At 52.0% G+C, this 18,850-nt stretch overlaps 1 protein-coding gene across 1 annotated transcript; it reads left to right on the top strand.

Moving 5' to 3' along the window:
• The first annotated feature begins 465 nt into the window (after positions 1 to 465).
• On the top strand, positions 466 to 18,366 carry LOC122565411 (MICOS complex subunit MIC13). Its single transcript, XM_043721361.2, has 4 exons — positions 466 to 518; positions 11,033 to 11,189; positions 15,833 to 15,884; positions 18,254 to 18,366. Exons 1-4 carry the CDS (start codon positions 490 to 492, stop codon positions 18,358 to 18,360), a joined length of 345 nt encoding a protein of 114 aa, XP_043577296.1. The 5' UTR covers positions 466 to 489; the 3' UTR covers positions 18,361 to 18,366.
• Positions 18,367 to 18,850: the final 484 nt, after the last annotated feature.

Here is an 18,850-nt window from a genome sequence, read left to right on the forward strand (position 1 = left end):
CTTGACATTTCTCTGGATGGAATTTGCCTGGTGTCTGGGGCACTAATACCCCTTGCCTTTTGAAGACAGTGGACAAAAAATGTGCAACATTCGCAAAATTCTGTATCTGGGGTCCCGGGGGTGTAAGAGGGTTTGGGTTGAAGTGTGCTGCAGATTAATAAATAACTTAGGTGAAGGTTGAGAATGGAAGGGAGGCCTGCATTGTTGTAGCGCCTCCCTCTCGGCCAGGCAGAGACTGGCACCGAGGGGCCGCCAGTATCAAAGATGGCGGCGCCCAGGGACTGCTGAAGGTCAAAGGCGCCTCCCCGACCCTGGGGGCAGCGGTGGGACCGGGAAGAGGGAGAGAGGGAGAGAGGGAGAGAGGGAGAGTGGGAGAGAGACACGGAGGGTGGGGGCGGGGAATGAACTTAAAGCCGGACCCGGCGGCGGTTGGAGTGACGTACGGGGGGGCGGGAGGGTGAAAGGTCACAGGATCCGCAGAGTCTGCTCATGGCGTCCGGGATCATCAGGAGCGTCAGGTCAGAGAGACCCCCCTCCCCCCCCCCCCCCCCCCCCCAGCCTGGGGAGACACACACGGTGGGGGTGGGGAAGGGGAGAGGGGATATGGGGGGAGGAGGGGGGAGAGAGGAAGGGAATGTGGAGAGGAAATATGGGGTGGGGGACTGAAGGAGAGAGGGATGGGGGGGGGACTGAAGGAGAGAGGGATGGGGGGGGGGGGACTGAAGGAGAGAGGGATGGGGGGGGGGGGACTGAAGGAGAGAGGGATGGGGGGGGGGACTGAAGGAGAGAGGGATGGGGGGGGGACTGAAGGAGAGAGGGATGGGGGGGGGGACTGAAGGAGAGAGGGATGGGGGGGACTGAAGGAGAGAGGGATGGTGGGGGGGGGGGGGAACTGAAGGAGAGAGGGATGGGGGGGGACTGAAGGAGAGAGGGATGGGGGGGGACTGAAGGAGAGAGGGATGGGGGGGACTGAAGGAGAGAGGGATGGGGGGGGGGGGGGACTGAAGGAGAGAGGGATGGGGGGGGGGGGGGGACTGAAGGAGAGAGGGATGGGGGGGGGGGGGGGACTGAAGGAGAGAGGGATGGGGGGGGGGGGGGGACTGAAGGAGAGAGGGATGGGGGGGGGGGGGGGACTGAAGGAGAGAGGGATGTGGGGGGGGGGGGGGACTGAAGGAGAGAGGGATGGGGGGGGGGGGGGACTGAAGGAGAGAGGGATGGGGGGGGGGACTGAAGGAGAGAGGGATGGGGGGGACTGAAGGAGAGAGGGATGGTGGGGGGGGGGGGAACTGAAGGAGAGAGGGATGGGGGGGGAACTGAAGGAGAGAGGGATGGGGGGGGACTGAAGGAGAGAGGGATGGGGGGGGACTGAAGGAGAGAGGGATGGTGGGGGGGGACTGAAGGAGAGAGGGATGGTGGGGGGGGGGACTGAAGGAGAGAGGGATGGTGGGGGGGGGGACTGAAGGAGAGAGGGATGGTGGGGGGGGGGACTGAAGGAGAGAGGGATGGGGGGGGACTGAAGGAGAGAGGGATGGGGGGGGGACTGAAGGAGAGAGGGATGGGGGGGGGACTGAAGGAGAGAGGGATGGGGGGGGGACTGAAGGAGAGAGGGATGGGGGGGGGACTGAAGGAGAGAGGGATGGGGGGGACTGAAGGAGAGAGGGATGGGGGGGGGGACTGAAGGAGAGAGGGATGGGGGGGGGGGACTGAAGGAGAGAGGGATGGGGGGGGGGGACTGAAGGAGAGAGGGATGGGGGGGGGGGACTGAAGGAGAGAGGGATGGGGGGGGGGACTGAAGGAGAGAGGGATGGGGGGGGGACTGAAGGAGAGAGGGATGGGGGGGGGGGGGACTGAAGGAGAGAGGGATGGGGGGGGACTGAAGGAGAGAGGGATGGTGGGGGGGGGGACTGAAGGAGAGAGGGATGGGGGGGGGACTGAAGGAGAGAGGGATGGGGGGGACTGAAGGAGAGAGGGATGGGGGGGACTGAAGGAGAGAGGGATGGTGGGGGGGGGGGGAACTGAAGGAGAGAGGGATGGTGGGGGGGGGGAACTGAAGGAGAGAGGGATGGGGGGGACTGAAGGAGAGAGGGATGGTGGGGGGGGGGACTGAAGGAGAGAGGGATGGTGGGGGGGGGGGACTGAAGGAGAGAGGGATGGGGGGGGACTGAAGGAGAGAGGGATGGGGGGGGGACTGAAGGAGAGAGGGATGGGGGGGGGACTGAAGGAGAGAGGGATGGGGGGGGGGACTGAAGGAGAGAGGGATGGGGGGGGGGACTGAAGGAGAGAGGGATGGGGGGGGGGACTGAAGGAGAGAGGGATGGGGGGGGGGACTGAAGGAGAGAGGGATGGGGGGGGGGACTGAAGGAGAGAGGGATGGGGGGGGGGACTGAAGGAGAGAGGGATGGGGGGGGGGACTGAAGGAGAGAGGGATGGGGGGGGGACTGAAGGAGAGAGGGATGGTGGGGGGGGGGACTGAAGGAGAGAGGGATGGGGGGGGGGACTGAAGGAGAGAGGGATGGGGGGGACTGAAGGAGAGAGGGATGGGGGGGACTGAAGGAGAGAGGGATGGTGGGGGGGGGGGGAACTGAAGGAGAGAGGGATGGTGGGGGGGGGGGGGACTGAAGGAGAGAGGGATGGGGGGGACTGAAGGAGAGAGGGATGGGGGGGACTGAAGGAGAGAGGGATGGTGGGGGGGGGGACTGAAGGAGAGAGGGATGGGGGGGTGACTGAAGGAGAGAGGGATGGTGGGGGGATGGGACTGAAGGAGAGAGGGATGGTGGGGGGGGGACTGAAGGAGAGAGGGATGGGGGGGGGGACTGAAGGAGAGAGGGATGGGGGGGGACTGAAGGAGAGAGGGATGGGGGGGGGTCTGAAGGAGAGAGGGATGGGGGGGGACTGAAGGAGAGAGGGATGGGGGGGACTGAAGGAGAGAGGGATGGGGGGGACTGAAGGAGAGAGGGATGGGGGGGACTGAAGGAGAGAGGGATGGGGGGGACTGAAGGAGAGAGGGATGGTGGGGGGGGGGGGAACTGAAGGAGAGAGGGATGGTGGGGGGGGGGGGACTGAAGGAGAGAGGGATGGGGGGGACTGAAGGAGAGAGGGGTGGTGGGGGGGGGGACTGAAGGAGAGAGGGATGGGGGGGACTGAAGGAGAGAGGGATGGGGGGGACTGAAGGAGAGAGGGATGGGGGGGACTGAAGGAGAGAGGGATGGTGGGGGGGGGGGAACTGAAGGAGAGAGGGATGGTGGGGGGGGGGGGGACTGAAGGAGAGAGGGATGGGGGGGACTGAAGGAGAGAGGGATGGTGGGGGGGGGGACTGAAGGAGAGAGGGATGGGGGGGTGACTGAAGGAGAGAGGGATGGTGGGGGGATGGGACTGAAGGAGAGAGGGATGGTGGGGGGGGGACTGAAGGAGAGAGGGATGGGGGGGGGGACTGAAGGAGAGAGGGATGGGGGGGGACTGAAGGAGAGAGGGATGGGGGGGGGTCTGAAGGAGAGAGGGATGGGGGGGGACTGAAGGAGAGAGGGATGGGGGGGACTGAAGGAGAGAGGGATGGGGGGGGACTGAAGGAGAGAGGGATGGGGGGGACTGAAGGAGAGAGGGATGGGGGGGACTGAAGGAGAGAGGGATGGTGGGGGGGGGGGAACTGAAGGAGAGAGGGATGGTGGGGGGGGGGGGACTGAAGGAGAGAGGGATGGGGGGGACTGAAGGAGAGAGGGATGGTGGGGGGGGGGGACTGAAGGAGAGAGGGATGGGGGGGTGACTGAAGGAGAGAGGGATGGTGGGGGGATGGGACTGAAGGAGAGAGGGATGGTGGGGGGGGGACTGAAGGAGAGAGGGATGGGGGGGGGGACTGAAGGAGAGAGGGATGGGGGGGGACTGAAGGAGAGAGGGATGGGGGGGGACTGAAGGAGAGAGGGATGGGGGGGGGTCTGAAGGAGAGAGGGATGGGGGGGGACTGAAGGAGAGAGGGATGGAGGGGACTGAAGGAGAGAGGGATGGGGGGGACTGAAGGAGAGAGGGATGGGGGGGACTGAAGGAGAGAGGGATGGTGGGGACTGAAGGAGAGAGGGATGGTGGGGGGGGGGACTGAAGGAGAGAGGTGAAGGAGAGAGGGATGGTGGGGGGGGGGACTGAAGGAGAGAGGGATGGTGGGGGGGGGGGACTGAAGGAGAGAGGGATGGTGGGGGGGGGGACTGAAGGAGAGAGGGATGGTGGGGGGGGGGACTGAAGGAGAGAGGGATGGTGGGGGGGGGACTGAAGGAGAGAGGGATGGTGGGGGGGGGGACTGAAGGAGAGAGGGATGGTGGGGGGGGGGACTGAAGGAGAGAGGGATGGTGGGGGGGGGGACTGAAGGAGAGAGGGATGGTGGGGGGGGGGACTGAAGGAGAGAGGGATGGTGGGGGGGGGGACTGAAGGAGAGAGGGATGGTGGGGGGGGGGACTGAAGGAGAGAGGGATGGTGGGGGGGGGGACTGAAGGAGAGAGGGATGGTGGGGGGGGGGACTGAAGGAGAGAGGGATGGTGGGGGGGGGGACTGAAGGAGAGAGGGATGGTGGGGGGGGGGACTGAAGGAGAGAGGGATGGTGGGGGGGGGGACTGAAGGAGAGAGGGATGGTGGGGGGGGGGACTGAAGGAGAGAGGGATGGTGGGGGGGGGGACTGAAGGAGAGAGGGATGGTGGGGGGGGGGACTGAAGGAGAGAGGGATGGTGGGGGGGGGGACTGAAGGAGAGAGGGATGGTGGGGGGGGGGACTGAAGGAGAGAGGGATGGTGGGGGGGGGGACTGAAGGAGAGAGGGATGGTGGGGGGGGGGGACTGAAGGAGAGAGGGATGGTGGGGGGGGGGACTGAAGGAGAGAGGGATGGTGGGGGGGGGGACTGAAGGAGAGAGGGATGGTGGGGGGGGGGACTGAAGGAGAGAGGGATGGTGGGGGGGGGGACTGAAGGAGAGAGGGATGGTGGGGGGGGGGACTGAAGGAGAGAGGGATGGTGGGGGGGGGGACTGAAGGAGAGAGGGATGGTGGGGGGGGGGACTGAAGGAGAGAGGGATGGTGGGGGGGGGGACTGAAGGAGAGAGGGATGGTGGGGGGGGGGGACTGAAGGAGAGAGGGATGGTGGGGGGGGGGACTGAAGGAGAGAGGGATGGTGGGGGGGGGGACTGAAGGAGAGAGGGATGGTGGGGGGGGGGACTGAAGGAGAGAGGGATGGTGGGGGGGGGGACTGAAGGAGAGAGGGATGGTGGGGGGGGGGACTGAAGGAGAGAGGGATGGTGGGGGGGGGGACTGAAGGAGAGAGGGATGGTGGGGGGGGGGACTGAAGGAGAGAGGGATGGTGGGGGGGGGGACTGAAGGAGAGAGGGATGGTGGGGGGGGGGACTGAAGGAGAGAGGGATGGTGGGGGGGGGGACTGAAGGAGAGAGGGATGGTGGGGGGGGGGACTGAAGGAGAGAGGGATGGTGGGGGGGGGGACTGAAGGAGAGAGGGATGGTGGGGGGGGGGACTGAAGGAGAGAGGGATGGTGGGGGGGGGGACTGAAGGAGAGAGGGATGGTGGGGGGGGGGACTGAAGGAGAGAGGGATGGTGGGGGGGGGGACTGAAGGAGAGAGGGATGGTGGGGGGGGGGACTGAAGGAGAGAGGGATGGTGGGGGGGGGGACTGAAGGAGAGAGGGATGGTGGGGGGGGGGACTGAAGGAGAGAGGGATGGTGGGGGGGGGGACTGAAGGAGAGAGGGATGGTGGGGGGGGGGACTGAAGGAGAGAGGGATGGTGGGGGGGGGGACTGAAGGAGAGAGGGATGGTGGGGGGGGGGACTGAAGGAGAGAGGGATGGTGGGGGGGGGGACTGAAGGAGAGAGGGATGGTGGGGGGGGGGACTGAAGGAGAGAGGGATGGTGGGGGGGGGGACTGAAGGAGAGAGGGATGGTGGGGGGGGGGACTGAAGGAGAGAGGGATGGTGGGGGGGGGACTGAAGGAGAGAGGGATGGTGGGGTGGGGGACTGAAGGAGAGAGGGATGGTGGGGTGGGGGACTGAAGGAGAGAGGGATGGTGGGGGGGGGGACTGAAGGAGAGAGGGATGGTGGGGTGGGGGACTGAAGGAGAGAGGGATGGTGGGGTGGGGGGGGGGGGGGACTGAAGGAGAGAGGGATGGTGGGGGGGGGACTGAAGGAGAGAGGGATGGTGGGGTGGGGGACTGAAGGAGAGAGGGATGGTGGGGGGGGGGACTGAAGGAGAGAGGGATGGTGGGGGGGGGACTGAAGGAGAGAGGGATGGTGGGGTGGGGTGGGGGGGGGGACTGAAGGAGAGAGGGATGGTGGGGTGGGGGACTGAAGGAGAGAGGGATGGTGGGGTGGGGGGGGGGGGGGTGACTGAAGGAGAGAGGGATGGTGGGGGGGGGACTGAAGGAGAGAGGGATGGTGGGGGGGGGACTGAAGGAGAGAGGGATGGTGGGGTGGGGGACTGAAGGAGAGAGGGATGGTGGGGTGGGGGACTGAAGGAGAGAGGGATGGTGGGGTGGGGGGGGGGGGACTGAAGGAGAGAGGGATGGTGGGGGGGGGACTGAAGGAGAGAGGGATGGTGGGGTGGGGGACTGAAGGAGAGAGGGATGGTGGGGTGGGGGACTGAAGGAGAGAGGGATGGTGGGGTGGGGGGGGGGACTGAAGGAGAGAGGGATGGTGGGGGGGGCACTGAAGGAGAGAGGGATGGTGGGGGGGGGGACTGAAGGAGAGAGGGATGGTGGGGGGGGGACTGAAGGAGAGAGGGATGGTGGGGGGGGGGACTGAAGGAGAGAGGGATGGTGGGGTGGGGGACTGAAGGAGAGAGGGATGGTGGGGTGGGGGACTGAAGGAGAGAGGGATGGTGGGGTGGGGGGGGGGGGGACTGAAGGAGAGAGGGATGGTGGGGGGGGGGACTGAAGGAGAGAGGGATGGTGGGGTGGGGGACTGAAGGAGAGAGGGATGGTGGGGTGGGGGACTGAAGGAGAGAGGGATGGTGGGGTGGGGGGGGGGACTGAAGGAGAGAGGGATGGTGGGGGGGGCACTGAAGGAGAGAGGGATGGTGGGGGGGGCACTGAAGGAGAGAGGGATGGTGGGGGGGGGGGACTGAAGGAGAGAGGGATGGTGGGGGGGGGGACTGAAGGAGAGAGGGATGGTGGGGGGGGGGACTGAAGGAGAGAGGGATGGTGGGGGGGGGGACTGAATGAGATAGGGATGGTGGGGGGGGGGGGACTGAATGAGATAGGGATGGTGGGGGGGGGGGGACTGAATGAGATAGGGATGGTGGGGGGGGGGGGACTGAATGAGATAGGGATGGTGGGGGGGGGGACTGAATGAGATAGGGATGGTGGGGGGGGGGACTGAAGGAGAGAGGGATGGTGGGGGAGGGACTGAAGGAGAGAGGGATGGTGGGGGGGGGGGGACTGAAGGAGAGAGGGATGGTGGGGGACGAGGGGGACTGAAGGAGAGAGGGATGGTGGGGGGTGGGGATAGAGAGTGAGCCAGAGTGGTGAGAGACAGGGTTGCCGTGGGGTGTAAGGGGAAAGGGGAGGAGAGAGGATGGTAGAGGTCATAGAGATGTACAGCACAGAAACAGACCCTTCAGTCCAACCAGATATCCCAATCCAATCTAGTCCCACCTGCCAGCACCCGGCCCATATCCCTCCAAACCCTTCCTATTCATATACCCATCCAAATGCCTTTTAAATGTTGCAATTGTACCAGCCTCCTCCACGTCCTCTGGCAGTTCATTCCATACACGTACCACCCTCTGTGTGAAAAAGTTGCCCCTTAGGTCCCTTATATATCTTTCCCTCTCACCCTAAACCTATGCCCTCTAGTTCTGGACTCCCCCATGCCAGGGAAAAGACTTTGTCTATTTACTGGATAATGGTGGGTGTGGGGCAGAGACCCACCTGTTATTTCAGATGTCTTTTATCAATGCTGTGATGGACCAGTTCTCAAAGTTACATTGAAAACTGCTGGTCGCTAATAAAAATTGCTTGCTTTTGTATAATGTTTTATCAAATTTTCTAAAAACATTTCAAGCTCTAAAAGGTATTCTTAAGTTACCAAATATTCAAGGGGCAAATGGAGGAGATGAAATAAATTCAATAACTGTCACTAGAGGAAAAAGTTCTTGTTATGGACCAGACCAGACCCCCTCAAAATATTTTAAGAAGGTAGCCTAGACCCTAAACTATCCTTATTGAGCAAAACACAATTTATTTAAACACTTCAGTTAAAATACAAATAAAAGAGCGAGAAATTTAGAATAACAACTATTGGTAAATTTAACTGAATAATAGATATACTACCTGTTACTAAGTAACTGTTCCAAAATAGTGACAGCTGGAATGTAAGAACTGCAAATGCTGAAGATCAGAGTCAAGAGTGTGGTGCTGGAAAAGCACAGCAGGTCTAGCAGCATCCAAGGAGCAGGAGAATCGACATTTCAGGCATAAGCCCTTAATCAGGAAGATTCCTGATGAGGGGCTTATGCCTGAAACGTCAATTCTCCTGCTCCTTGGATGCTGTCTGACTTGCTGTGCTTTTCCAGCACCAATATAGTTACAGCCCAAAAACACACCCCTTGGCAAAAAGATAAATTTAGATTTTTATATGCAGTTCTCAAATTCAAGAGTAAATCACATCGAGAGATTGCAGCAAAAGTAGCAGTCATAGTTTTGTACAGCATGGAAACAGACCCTTCCGTCCAACACGTCCATGCCGACCAGATATCCCAACCCAATCTAGTCCCACCTGCCAGCACCCGGCCATTATCCCTCCAAACCTTCCTATTCATATACCATCCAGCTGCATTTTAAATGTTGCAATTGTACCAACCTCCCCCACTTCCTCTGGCAGCTCATTCCATACACGTACCACCCTCTGTGTGAAAAAGTTGCCCCTTAGGTCCCTTTTTATATCTTTCCCCCTCACCCTAAACCTATGCCCTCTAGTTCTGGACTCCCTCACTCCATGGAGAAGACCTTGTCTATTTATCCTATCCATGCCCCTCATGATTTTATAAACCTCTATAAGGTAACCCCTCAGCTTCCGATGCTCCAGGGAAAACAGCCCCAGCCTTTTCAACCTCTCCCTATAGCTCAAATCCTCCAACCCCGGCAACATCCTTGTAATTCTTTTCTGAATCTTTTCAAGTTTCACAACATCCTTCCGATAAGAAGGAGACCAGAATTGCACGCAATATCCCAAAAGTGGCCTAACCAATATCTCGTACAGCTGCAACATGACCTCCCAACTCCTGTACTCAATACTTTGACCAATAAAGGTCAGTTCGGAGTCATTCACTGAAACTCCGAATCTTTTGGGACCCAAACAGCTGCTGACTGCTACAGCTGCAAAAACTAGAAAGTCTGATCTCTGAGAACTGGCCACTCCACTTCCGTTGTTACAACTGTTTTTGAAAATAAAATCCTGAAGGCCTCTTAAACTATTGACTTAGGCTGTGTCCAGTAGCCACTTCAGCACCTCTGCCTTTACAATACCTATCTTCAAAAAAAACCCCAGGACAAAATACAGAATAATCTCTTATCCGAACATTAATTATCCAAATTTCAGATTATCCAAACAAAATCTCAAGGTCCCGTAAAAATGCTATCCATTATCCGAACCAAATACTCCCTGCCCGTCTCGTTCGGAGGTTGTTATGTAATCTTTTTAATGTGACAGCATTGTCACAAAATCATGGGGCTAGAGACCAATTCTAAGAAAGGGTCACTGGACCTGAAATGTTAACTCTGATTTCTCTCCACAGTTGCTACCAGACCTGCTGAACTTTTTCAGCAACTTCTGTTTTTGTTTGTGTTTGTAAAACATGGAGAATTGAGGTAAGGGGTGCATTTTCAGAACAGGAGCCTGTAACTAATGATGCACTTTGTCAGGAAGGTTGGAGGAGCTAAATATTATTTAAACACTAAAGAATAGAGACATTTACAAATTCTTGTTCATGAATCATAACGAGTTAGCATCCAAGATCAGTGGATAACAGGAAAAGCAAATGGAATGTTAGCCTTTATTTCAAATGGAATGCAGTGTTAAACTATATAATACAGTCAGACCACAGCTGGAATACTGTGAACAGTTTTTTGCCCCTTATCTCAGGAAAGATATATTGTCGTTGGAGACAATCCAGAAAAGGTTCACAAGGTTGATACCAGGTATGGAGGATCCCTCTTCTGAGGAGAGATTGAGTTGATAGGGTCTATGATCATTCAAGTATAGAACAATTTAAAGTTACTTTATTGAAACAGGCATGATTCTTCCAGGACTGAACAGAGTTGGTGCAGAAAAATCGTTTCCCCTTGTAGAGAGAGTGTCAGACCGGACTGCATAATGGCAGAATAAGAATTTGGTACACTTAAATCAGATGAGAATCTTCAGTGGAATTCTTTACCAATGAAGGGCTGTCGAAGCGGGATTGTTAAGTCTGTTCAAGGTTGAGAGAGATTTTTAATCAGTACGGGAATCAAGGATTCTGGGAAAAATGGGGGAAAGTGGACTTTAGGGTTATTAGATCAGACATGATCTCATTGGTGGACATGCAATCACCAATTTTAAACTAAGTGACTGGTCAATCTGCTTTAAAGACGTGCTGTTTAGGAGTAAAATGTTAATAATATTACATTTTGAGTGGAAGTTTTGATTTTGGTTGAGGCAGAACAGGTCTCTGAAATCTGAGTTAATAAAAGCAGAGGAATCATCTGTTTGAGCCCAAACTGATTATTGTCCTCATTATCTGATGGTGATTTGGAGATGCCAGTGTTGGACTGGGGTGTGCAAAGTTAAAAATCACACAACACCAGGTTATAGTCCAACAGGTTTAATTGGAAGCACACTAGCTTTCGGAGCAACACTCCTTCATCAGGTGATCACCTGATGAAGGAGTGTTGCTCCGAAAGCTAGTGTGCTTCCAAATAAACCTGTTGGACTATAACCTGGTGTTGTGTGATTTTTAACATTATCTGGTGAGGTTACATTAAATGTTCATATTGTTTTTCTTTTCTAATGGTTTTGTTTCAAGGTTCTTTACAAAGTTTGGGATAATTGGAGGCACTGTGTACATCATTTATGACCAGGACCTATTTGGAAATGGGGAGCACAGTTTGGAAGTATTGAAAACTGTTTCAGCTGCGGTCCCAACTGCAATGGATCACTGGGCCAAGTATTTTGGCGTGGAGGTACAGTATATAAGCTGAGCAAATTTGTTTGTTTTTAATTCTTTGTCTCCTCTTTCCTGCTCCTGTTTTGAGCTGGGCTGCCATTGATACCAGAAATCAAGAGAATGTGGTGCTGGAAGAGCACAGCTGGTCAGGCAGCATCCGAGGAGCAGGAGAATCGATGTTTCAGGCATAAGCCCTTCATCAGGATACCAGAAGTCTTCAGTTAAATTGCTAAGGAAGCTTTATTTCTGGTGTGAGTTCAGCATATGTACAGGATTCTAGTTGGGTGCTTGAGAAAGAATATGAAAAAAATGTACAGGATTCTAGTTGGGTGCTTGAGAAAGAATATGAAAAAAATTGTGCCCAAGAAGGTGCTGATCCAACTAGCTGGGTTGTTAGGACATGGCAAGCTGGAAAATGTTAGTCCATTCTTAAGGATGCAAAAGCAGAACATTTAAAAATACATAATATAATCAAGCTGAGTCAGTTTGACTTCACAAAGGGAATATCATTCTGCTCAAATTTATTGACATTACCATCAAGCCAGGGTGATCACCTCTGGTTCGATGCAAAGTGTTGGAGAGCAGAGTGGGAGCAACCCTATCATGTAGAGAAATGTCCAGCACACAAAATGGAACAGATCTACCTCATCAATTACTGTCCATTCAGTCTACTCTCAATCATCAGTAATGTGGTGGAAGAGGTCACCAACAGTGCTGTGAAACTGCACTTGCTTAGCAATAATCTGCTCACTGTTGTCGAGTTTAGGTTCTGCCAGGGCCACTCAGCTCCTGGCTTCATTACTTCAAACATAGACAAAAAAGCTGAATTCCAGAAGGGAGGTAACAGTGACTGCCAGTGACATCCAGGCTGCATTTGACTGATTATTTTCTCGTGGACCTCAAGCAAAACTAGAGTCCATGGAAAGCAGGATTAGAGTCGCCGCTTATAAGAATCATACCCAGGACAAAAGATGATGTTTGTGGTTGTTGGAGATCAATAATCCTAGCTCCAAGACATCTGGAGTTCCTCGGGGATAATGTCCTAGGTCCTGCTATATTCAGCTGCTTCACCTTCCGTCCGTCTCTATCCGAGGGTCAGAAATGGAAATATTTTTTCATGATTGCACTATGTTCAGCACCATTCATGATGACTAAGATACTGAAGCAGTCCATACCCAAATGTAGCAAGACCTAGACAATATCCAGCTTTGAACTGACAAGTATGAAGTAACTTGCATGCCACATCAAGTGCCAGGCAATGACCATCTCCAGTTTGGGACAATCTAACTAATGGCATTGCCATCACTGAAACCTTAATATCAACATCCTGGGGCTACCATTGACCAAAAGCTGAATTAGACAGGCTTTATAAATAGTGGTTTCAAGAGCGTGTCAGAGGCGGTAGCAAATAACTCTCCTCCTGATGTTCCAAACTTCATGTACGAGGCAGAAGTCAGGAGTGTGATGAAATAGTCAAAAGAGCCTGGATGAATGCAGCTCTGACAATACTCAAGAAGCTTGACATCATCCAGGACAAAGTAACCCAGTTGATTGGCACCACTTTCACAGACATTGATTCCTTCCACTGCTGACACTCAGTTGCAGCAATGTGTACCATTTAAAAGGTGCCCAGTAGAAATTCACCCAGGCTCCTTAGACTGAATCTTCCAAACCCATGACCACTACATCTACAAATACAAAGGCAGTAATAGGTGGGGACCCTGCCAACAAGTTCCTTTCTAAGCAACTCCCCATTCTGACTTAGAAACATACTGTCAGACCCTTGGTGTCACTGGGTCAAAATCTGGAAACTCCCTTCCTCATGACATGATAGGTGTACCTGCACCAAATAGATTGCATTTGTTCATAAAGGCAGCTCACTATCACTTGAGAGGCCAATTAGGAATGGGTCCTAAATGCTTCACCAATCAGTGACTTGTACATACCATGACTGAATATTAAAAAAAAAACTGGCATTCCTTGAGAAGGTAACAAGCAGGATGGATAAAGGCAAATTATTAGGTGTAATTTTGAACTAATTTTGAAAATCCACATATAAGTTACTGGACAACAGGGTGTTTAATAAGATAACATCTTACGGTTTTGGGGATAGTATACTGGATAGAAGATTGCCTAACCAATAGAAGACAGAATTGGGTTAAGTGGAGGCATTTTACAGGTAGCAACCCGTTATCATGTGGATCAGTCAGAAGTCACACAATACCAGGTTTATTTGAAATCACAAGCTTTCAGTGCTCTTCCCCTTCATCATAACCTGATGACATGTGACTTCTAACTTTGTCCACCTCAGTCTCACAGTGGTGCTTCCATGCCTGGGTGACAGCTATTTGCAAATATATATTGATGACTGGAAGGATGGAAGTGAATATACTATAGTCCAGTTTGCAGAGGACAAAATAGATGGAAAAGAATGTTTTAAGAATGACAGAGGCATATAGACAGGTTAAGAGAGTGGGCAAGAGCTTGGCATATGGAATATGATGTGGGAAAATATGAGGTTAGGCATATTGGTTGGAAGAATAGATGAAAAAATATTATTTATAAAATGTTATTTATTTCTAAACTTCAATCAAATGGGAAAGGCTGCAACAAAATGCTAACATTTGCAAGTTCGGTAGGTTATAGGGAAGGCAAATGGAATATTGGCCTTTTGATTTCAAAATGAATGGAGTTTTTAAAAATAGGGAGGTCTTGTTAAACTACATGAGGTGTTAGAATACTGTGAACAGTTTTAGTCCCTTTATCCTAAGTAAGGATATACAGACCCCACCACCAAAGATATATTTCCCTCCCTACCCCTATCAGCATTCCAGAGAGATCATTCCTTTCGTGACTCCCTCATCAGGCCCACAGCCCATACCCCACTCCTGGCACCTTTCCCTGCCACCACATGAAGTGCAAAACCTGTGCCCACACCACTCCTCTCACCTCCGTCCAAGGCCCCAAGGGATCCTTCCACATCTGTCAGAAATTTACCTGTACCTCTACCAATGTCATCTACTGTATCTGTTGCACCTGATGTAGTCTCCTCTGCATTGGGAGACAAGACGCCTTCTTGCAGATCATTTCAGAGAACATCTCTGGGACACCCGTACCCACCAACCCCATCGCCCCGTGGCTGAACACTCCAACTCCCCCTCCCACTTCGTCAAGGACATGCAGGTCCTGGGCCTCCTCCACTGCCAAACCGTTACCACCCAGCGCCTGGTGGAAGAAAGCCTCATATTCTGCTCGGGATCCTGCAACCACATGGGATCAATGTGGATTTCAACAGCTTCCTCATTTCCCCTCCCCCACGTTATCCCAGTCCCAAGTCTCCAACTCAGTACCACCCTCCGGAACTGTCCATCCCTCCCCCCTCTGACTTTCACCTTCTCCCTCACTTCATCCACCTATCACTTTCTCAGCTACATTTCCACAAACCCCACCCCCGCTTCCCATTTATCTCTGTCCTGGCCCACAAGCCTCATTCCTGATGAAGGGCTTATGCCCGAAACATTGATTCCTCTGCCCCTCGGATGTTGCCTGACCTGCTGTGCTTTCCCAGCAACACTCTCTCAACTCTGATCTCCAGCATCTGCAGTCCTCACTTCTCTAAGTAAGGATATAATGGCTTTGTAGACGGTGCAAAGAAGGTTCACTAGTTTGATTCTGAGTACAGAGGGACTACTTATAGAATCCCTACAGTGTGGAAACAGCCCCTTCAGCCCAATAAGTCCACACTGATCCTCCAAAGAGTAATCCACCTGGATCCATTCCCCGACCCTATATTTACCCCTGATTAACGCACCTAACCTACACATTCCTGAGCACTATGGGCAAATTAGCATGGCCAGTCCACCCTAACCTGCACATCTTTGGACTATGGGAGGAAACCATCTGGAGGAAACCCACGCAGTCTCGGGGAGAATGTGCCAACTCCACACAGACAGTCGGCCGAGGCTGGAATCAAACCTGAGTGTCTGGCGCTGTGAGGTAGCAGTGCTAACCACTGAACCACCGTGCATGTCATTCTTAAATTCCAGTCTCAGTGTAGAGTTTCTGTCTGAAATGGCTTAACAAGCCAACTAGTTGTTAGTGCCTTGAGAATAATTTCTGTTAAATCTCTGATGGGATGTGTTCCTCACTGATGAGACCAGCATCCCTAATTGCCCTTCAGCTGAGTGGATTGTTGGGCTGTTTGCAAGAGTGTTAGTGGATAGGTGAGGATTTTATGACAATTCATGGGGAGTACCAATGCTTTAATTCCAGATTTTATTAATTGAATTTAAATTCTTTGAACTAAATTTTTGTTGTGGTTGGTTTTGAACCCACGTCCTGAGAACGTTAGTCGAAGTTACTCGTCCTGTTGCATTCCACTCTGCCACTGATGCCCTCAAATTGCGATATTTTTGCATGTCCAATATAAAAAGTTGTATATATGTGTGAACTATATAAATGTGAGTGTATATGTTCTGTTTGTAATTTGAACCATGGCAATAACATCTATACATATATGTTTAGCGATGATGCATGAATTACTGAGAGCATCTTTGTAAAATGGAGCTAACTCTGCACTGTATAGAAAATACTGACCACTTTGTGTGAAAGGAGCAGCTGTAGAACTACAGTGTCTAACCATTTTCATTCCCTTCACAGTTACCAGAGGTTCCCAAGCTGAATGTTCCCGTTAACGAATACTGGAATTCAGGTAAATAGGGGGTTGGTTAGCTCAATTAGCTGGACAGCAAATTTGCAATGAAGTGTAATGCCGGTGTGGGTTCAATTCCCACACTAGCTGAGGTAACTGTAAAGAACTCACCTTCTCAATCTCTCTCCCTGTACTGTGGTGTAGTGACTCTCGGTTTAAACCTCCACCAGTCATCTGTCTTTGAGAGATTAGTCCTGTGGTCTGGTAAGATTATGGTGACTTTCACTTCTAGGGTACATGAGTAAAATCTCTAAAGATAGACTTCAATGGAAGTTTGCCCAGCTTCGTACCAGCCTTTAAAAAGGCAGTTCAATCAGTTGCTAAACTGGTGAGCACCTGGAGTTGCAGTGATTGAAGATGACTAGATTGTGGAAAAGCACTGGGACCCCTGATCCTTCATCTTTTTTCCAGCAGTTACTGGATCTTGAACAGTAGCAGCAGTTGAATATATAGTTAAGGGGAATATTGAAACAAAGGATGAGTGGCGTTATGCCTGTCGTTGGATGTGTTTTGCCTCTTTTGAGAGTGAGTCAGGTGACCTGGCACAGGAGCGATGGGACACAGTAAGTCTGACTGGAGCAGAGAGGTCTATTCCCGATTTAAGTCTACCTTGTGTTGTAATGGACAGCCAACTTAATGCTGTGAAAAATGAAATATATAACAAATTCTAGGGAGATGCCAGCTTTACACAATTGGAATCGTTGACTCTAGATGAAGAGTTAGCACAGGAACGTGAGGCTGGTGCCTTGTGCTATACATTCTATGACCTGAAGAATATTTTGAGATATAATTCACAAGGTTTTAATTATTTTTGTTTTGCCACGTTGGACCATTCTGCTACTAGGCAGATAAATATCTCAGAAATGGGAGGAGCATTCTGAAGATTGGGTGACTTCTTTGGATAACTTATAAAGACAATAAGAAATAAAGCATAAATATGTGAGAAATGCCCAAAAGAGCTGTTGACAGTTAGAGATACTTAATTGGCCTTCCTGACATTGAGCCATAGCTAATCCATGAAGACGAAGCAACTGAATATAGGTTTGCTCGCTGAGCTGGAAGGTTCATTTTCAGACGTTTTGTCATCCTACTAGGTATTTCGTCATCCTACTAGGTAACATCTTCAGTGAGCCTCTGGATGAAGCCTCATCTAATATGGTGACGAAATGTCTGAAAATGAACCTTCCAGCTCAGCGAGCAAACCTACATCCAGAGGCCTGTGACCAGTGGAGTGCCACAAGGATCGGTGCTGGGTCCTCTACTTTTCATCATCTATATAAATGATTTGGATGTGAGCATAAGAGGTAGAGTTAGTAAGTTTGCAGATGACACCAAAATTGGAGGTGTAGTGGACAGCAAAGATGATTATGTCAGACAGAATCTTGATCAGATGGGCCAATGGGCTGAGAAGTGGCAGATGGAGTTTAATTCGGATAAATGTGAGGTGCTGCATTTTGGGAAAGCAAATCTTAGCAGGACTTGCATACTTAATGGTAAGGTTCTCGGGAGTGTTGCTGAACTAAGAGACCTTGGAGTGCAGGTTCATTGCTCCTTAAAAGTGGAGTCGCAGGTAGATAGGATAGTGAAGAAGGTGTTTGGTATGCTCTCCTTTATTGGTCAGAGTATTGAGTACAGGAGTTGAGAGGTCATGTTGCGGCTGTACAGGACATTGGTTGGAATATTGCATGTAGTTCTGGTCTCCTTCCTATCGGAAGGATGTTGTGAAACTTGAAAGGGTTCAGAAAAGATTTACAAGGATGTTGCCTGGGTTGGAGAATTTGAGCTATGTGGACAGGCTGAATAAGCTGGGGCTGTTTTCCCTGGAGCGCCGGAGGCTGATGGATGACCTTATAGAGGTTTACAAAACTGAGGGGCATGGATAGGATAAATAGACAAAGTCTTTTCCCTGGGGTGGTGTTGTCCAGAACTAGAGGGCATAGGTTTAGGGTGAAAGGGGAAAGATATAAAAGGGACCTAAGGGGCAACGTTTTCACGCAGAGGGTATGTGAATGGAATGAGCTGCCAGAGGAAGTGGTGGAGGCTGGTACAATTGCAACATTTAAAAGGCATTTGGATGGGTATATGAATAGGAAGGGTTTGGAGGGATATGGGCCAGGTGCTGGCAGGTGGGACTAGATTGGGTTGGGATATCTGGTCGGCATGGACGGGTTGACCGAGGGTCTGTTTCCGTGCTGTACATCTCTATGACTCTATAACTAGGCAACTGAGTTAGGTAATGTGGCCGTGTTACACTCGGATGGCAAAAACCTGTACCATGCAGAATGCCTCTGGTAAGTTTGCCTATACCTGTTGGAAAGTACTGAGCAGAATCTCAAAATTAACCAGCTTTTATTTAACTTGCTTTGCAGGTGTTGAAGCTACCGCATGCTTCTTGTCCGCTGCGCCTACAAAATGTAACGAATACACTCAGAAAGGCTGGCAGTACATCAAGAACTTAACCAATAAAACCGAGTAAACCGCTCCTTCATTATAATAGTTTTTGTTCATGACCACAAACTGTAACAAAGTGTAAATACCTACATGATAAAATGTTTTTGAAATTACCTGTGACCGTTGTCACACTGTCAGGGAAAGGAATTAATATTTAATACACTCAGAAACTAATGTAAGTTACATGTGTATTATCATTGTCAGTGTGATTACTACAGTCCTCTTTCAGGTTGATGATTTGGAGGGCAAATAAAAGACCCTGGGTGGGATCATAAATATCACTCCATTTCTTGACTGTGAAATATTAAGACAGATATCCTAGATGTATTGGTGGAGAGGATGAGATACGTAGCTGGGTTTGAATAAGTGACCCAGGATCCTCCCCAGATAGGATGGAGAGTTATGTGGGATGAAGTCCCATCTTACCAAAGACAAGACTTTCAATTATATCTAAGTGATTATAGTCTCTACTGTAGTAGTTTTTGTCAGTTTCAACAAACCTATTTGTACTTTTG

This window comes from Chiloscyllium plagiosum, unplaced genomic scaffold (assembly GCF_037043375.1).
Source record: "Chiloscyllium plagiosum isolate Xiang-an unplaced genomic scaffold, Cpla_swu_hap1 HiC_scaffold_28, whole genome shotgun sequence".
NCBI classification, from domain to species: Eukaryota; Metazoa; Chordata; class Chondrichthyes; order Orectolobiformes; family Hemiscylliidae; genus Chiloscyllium; species Chiloscyllium plagiosum.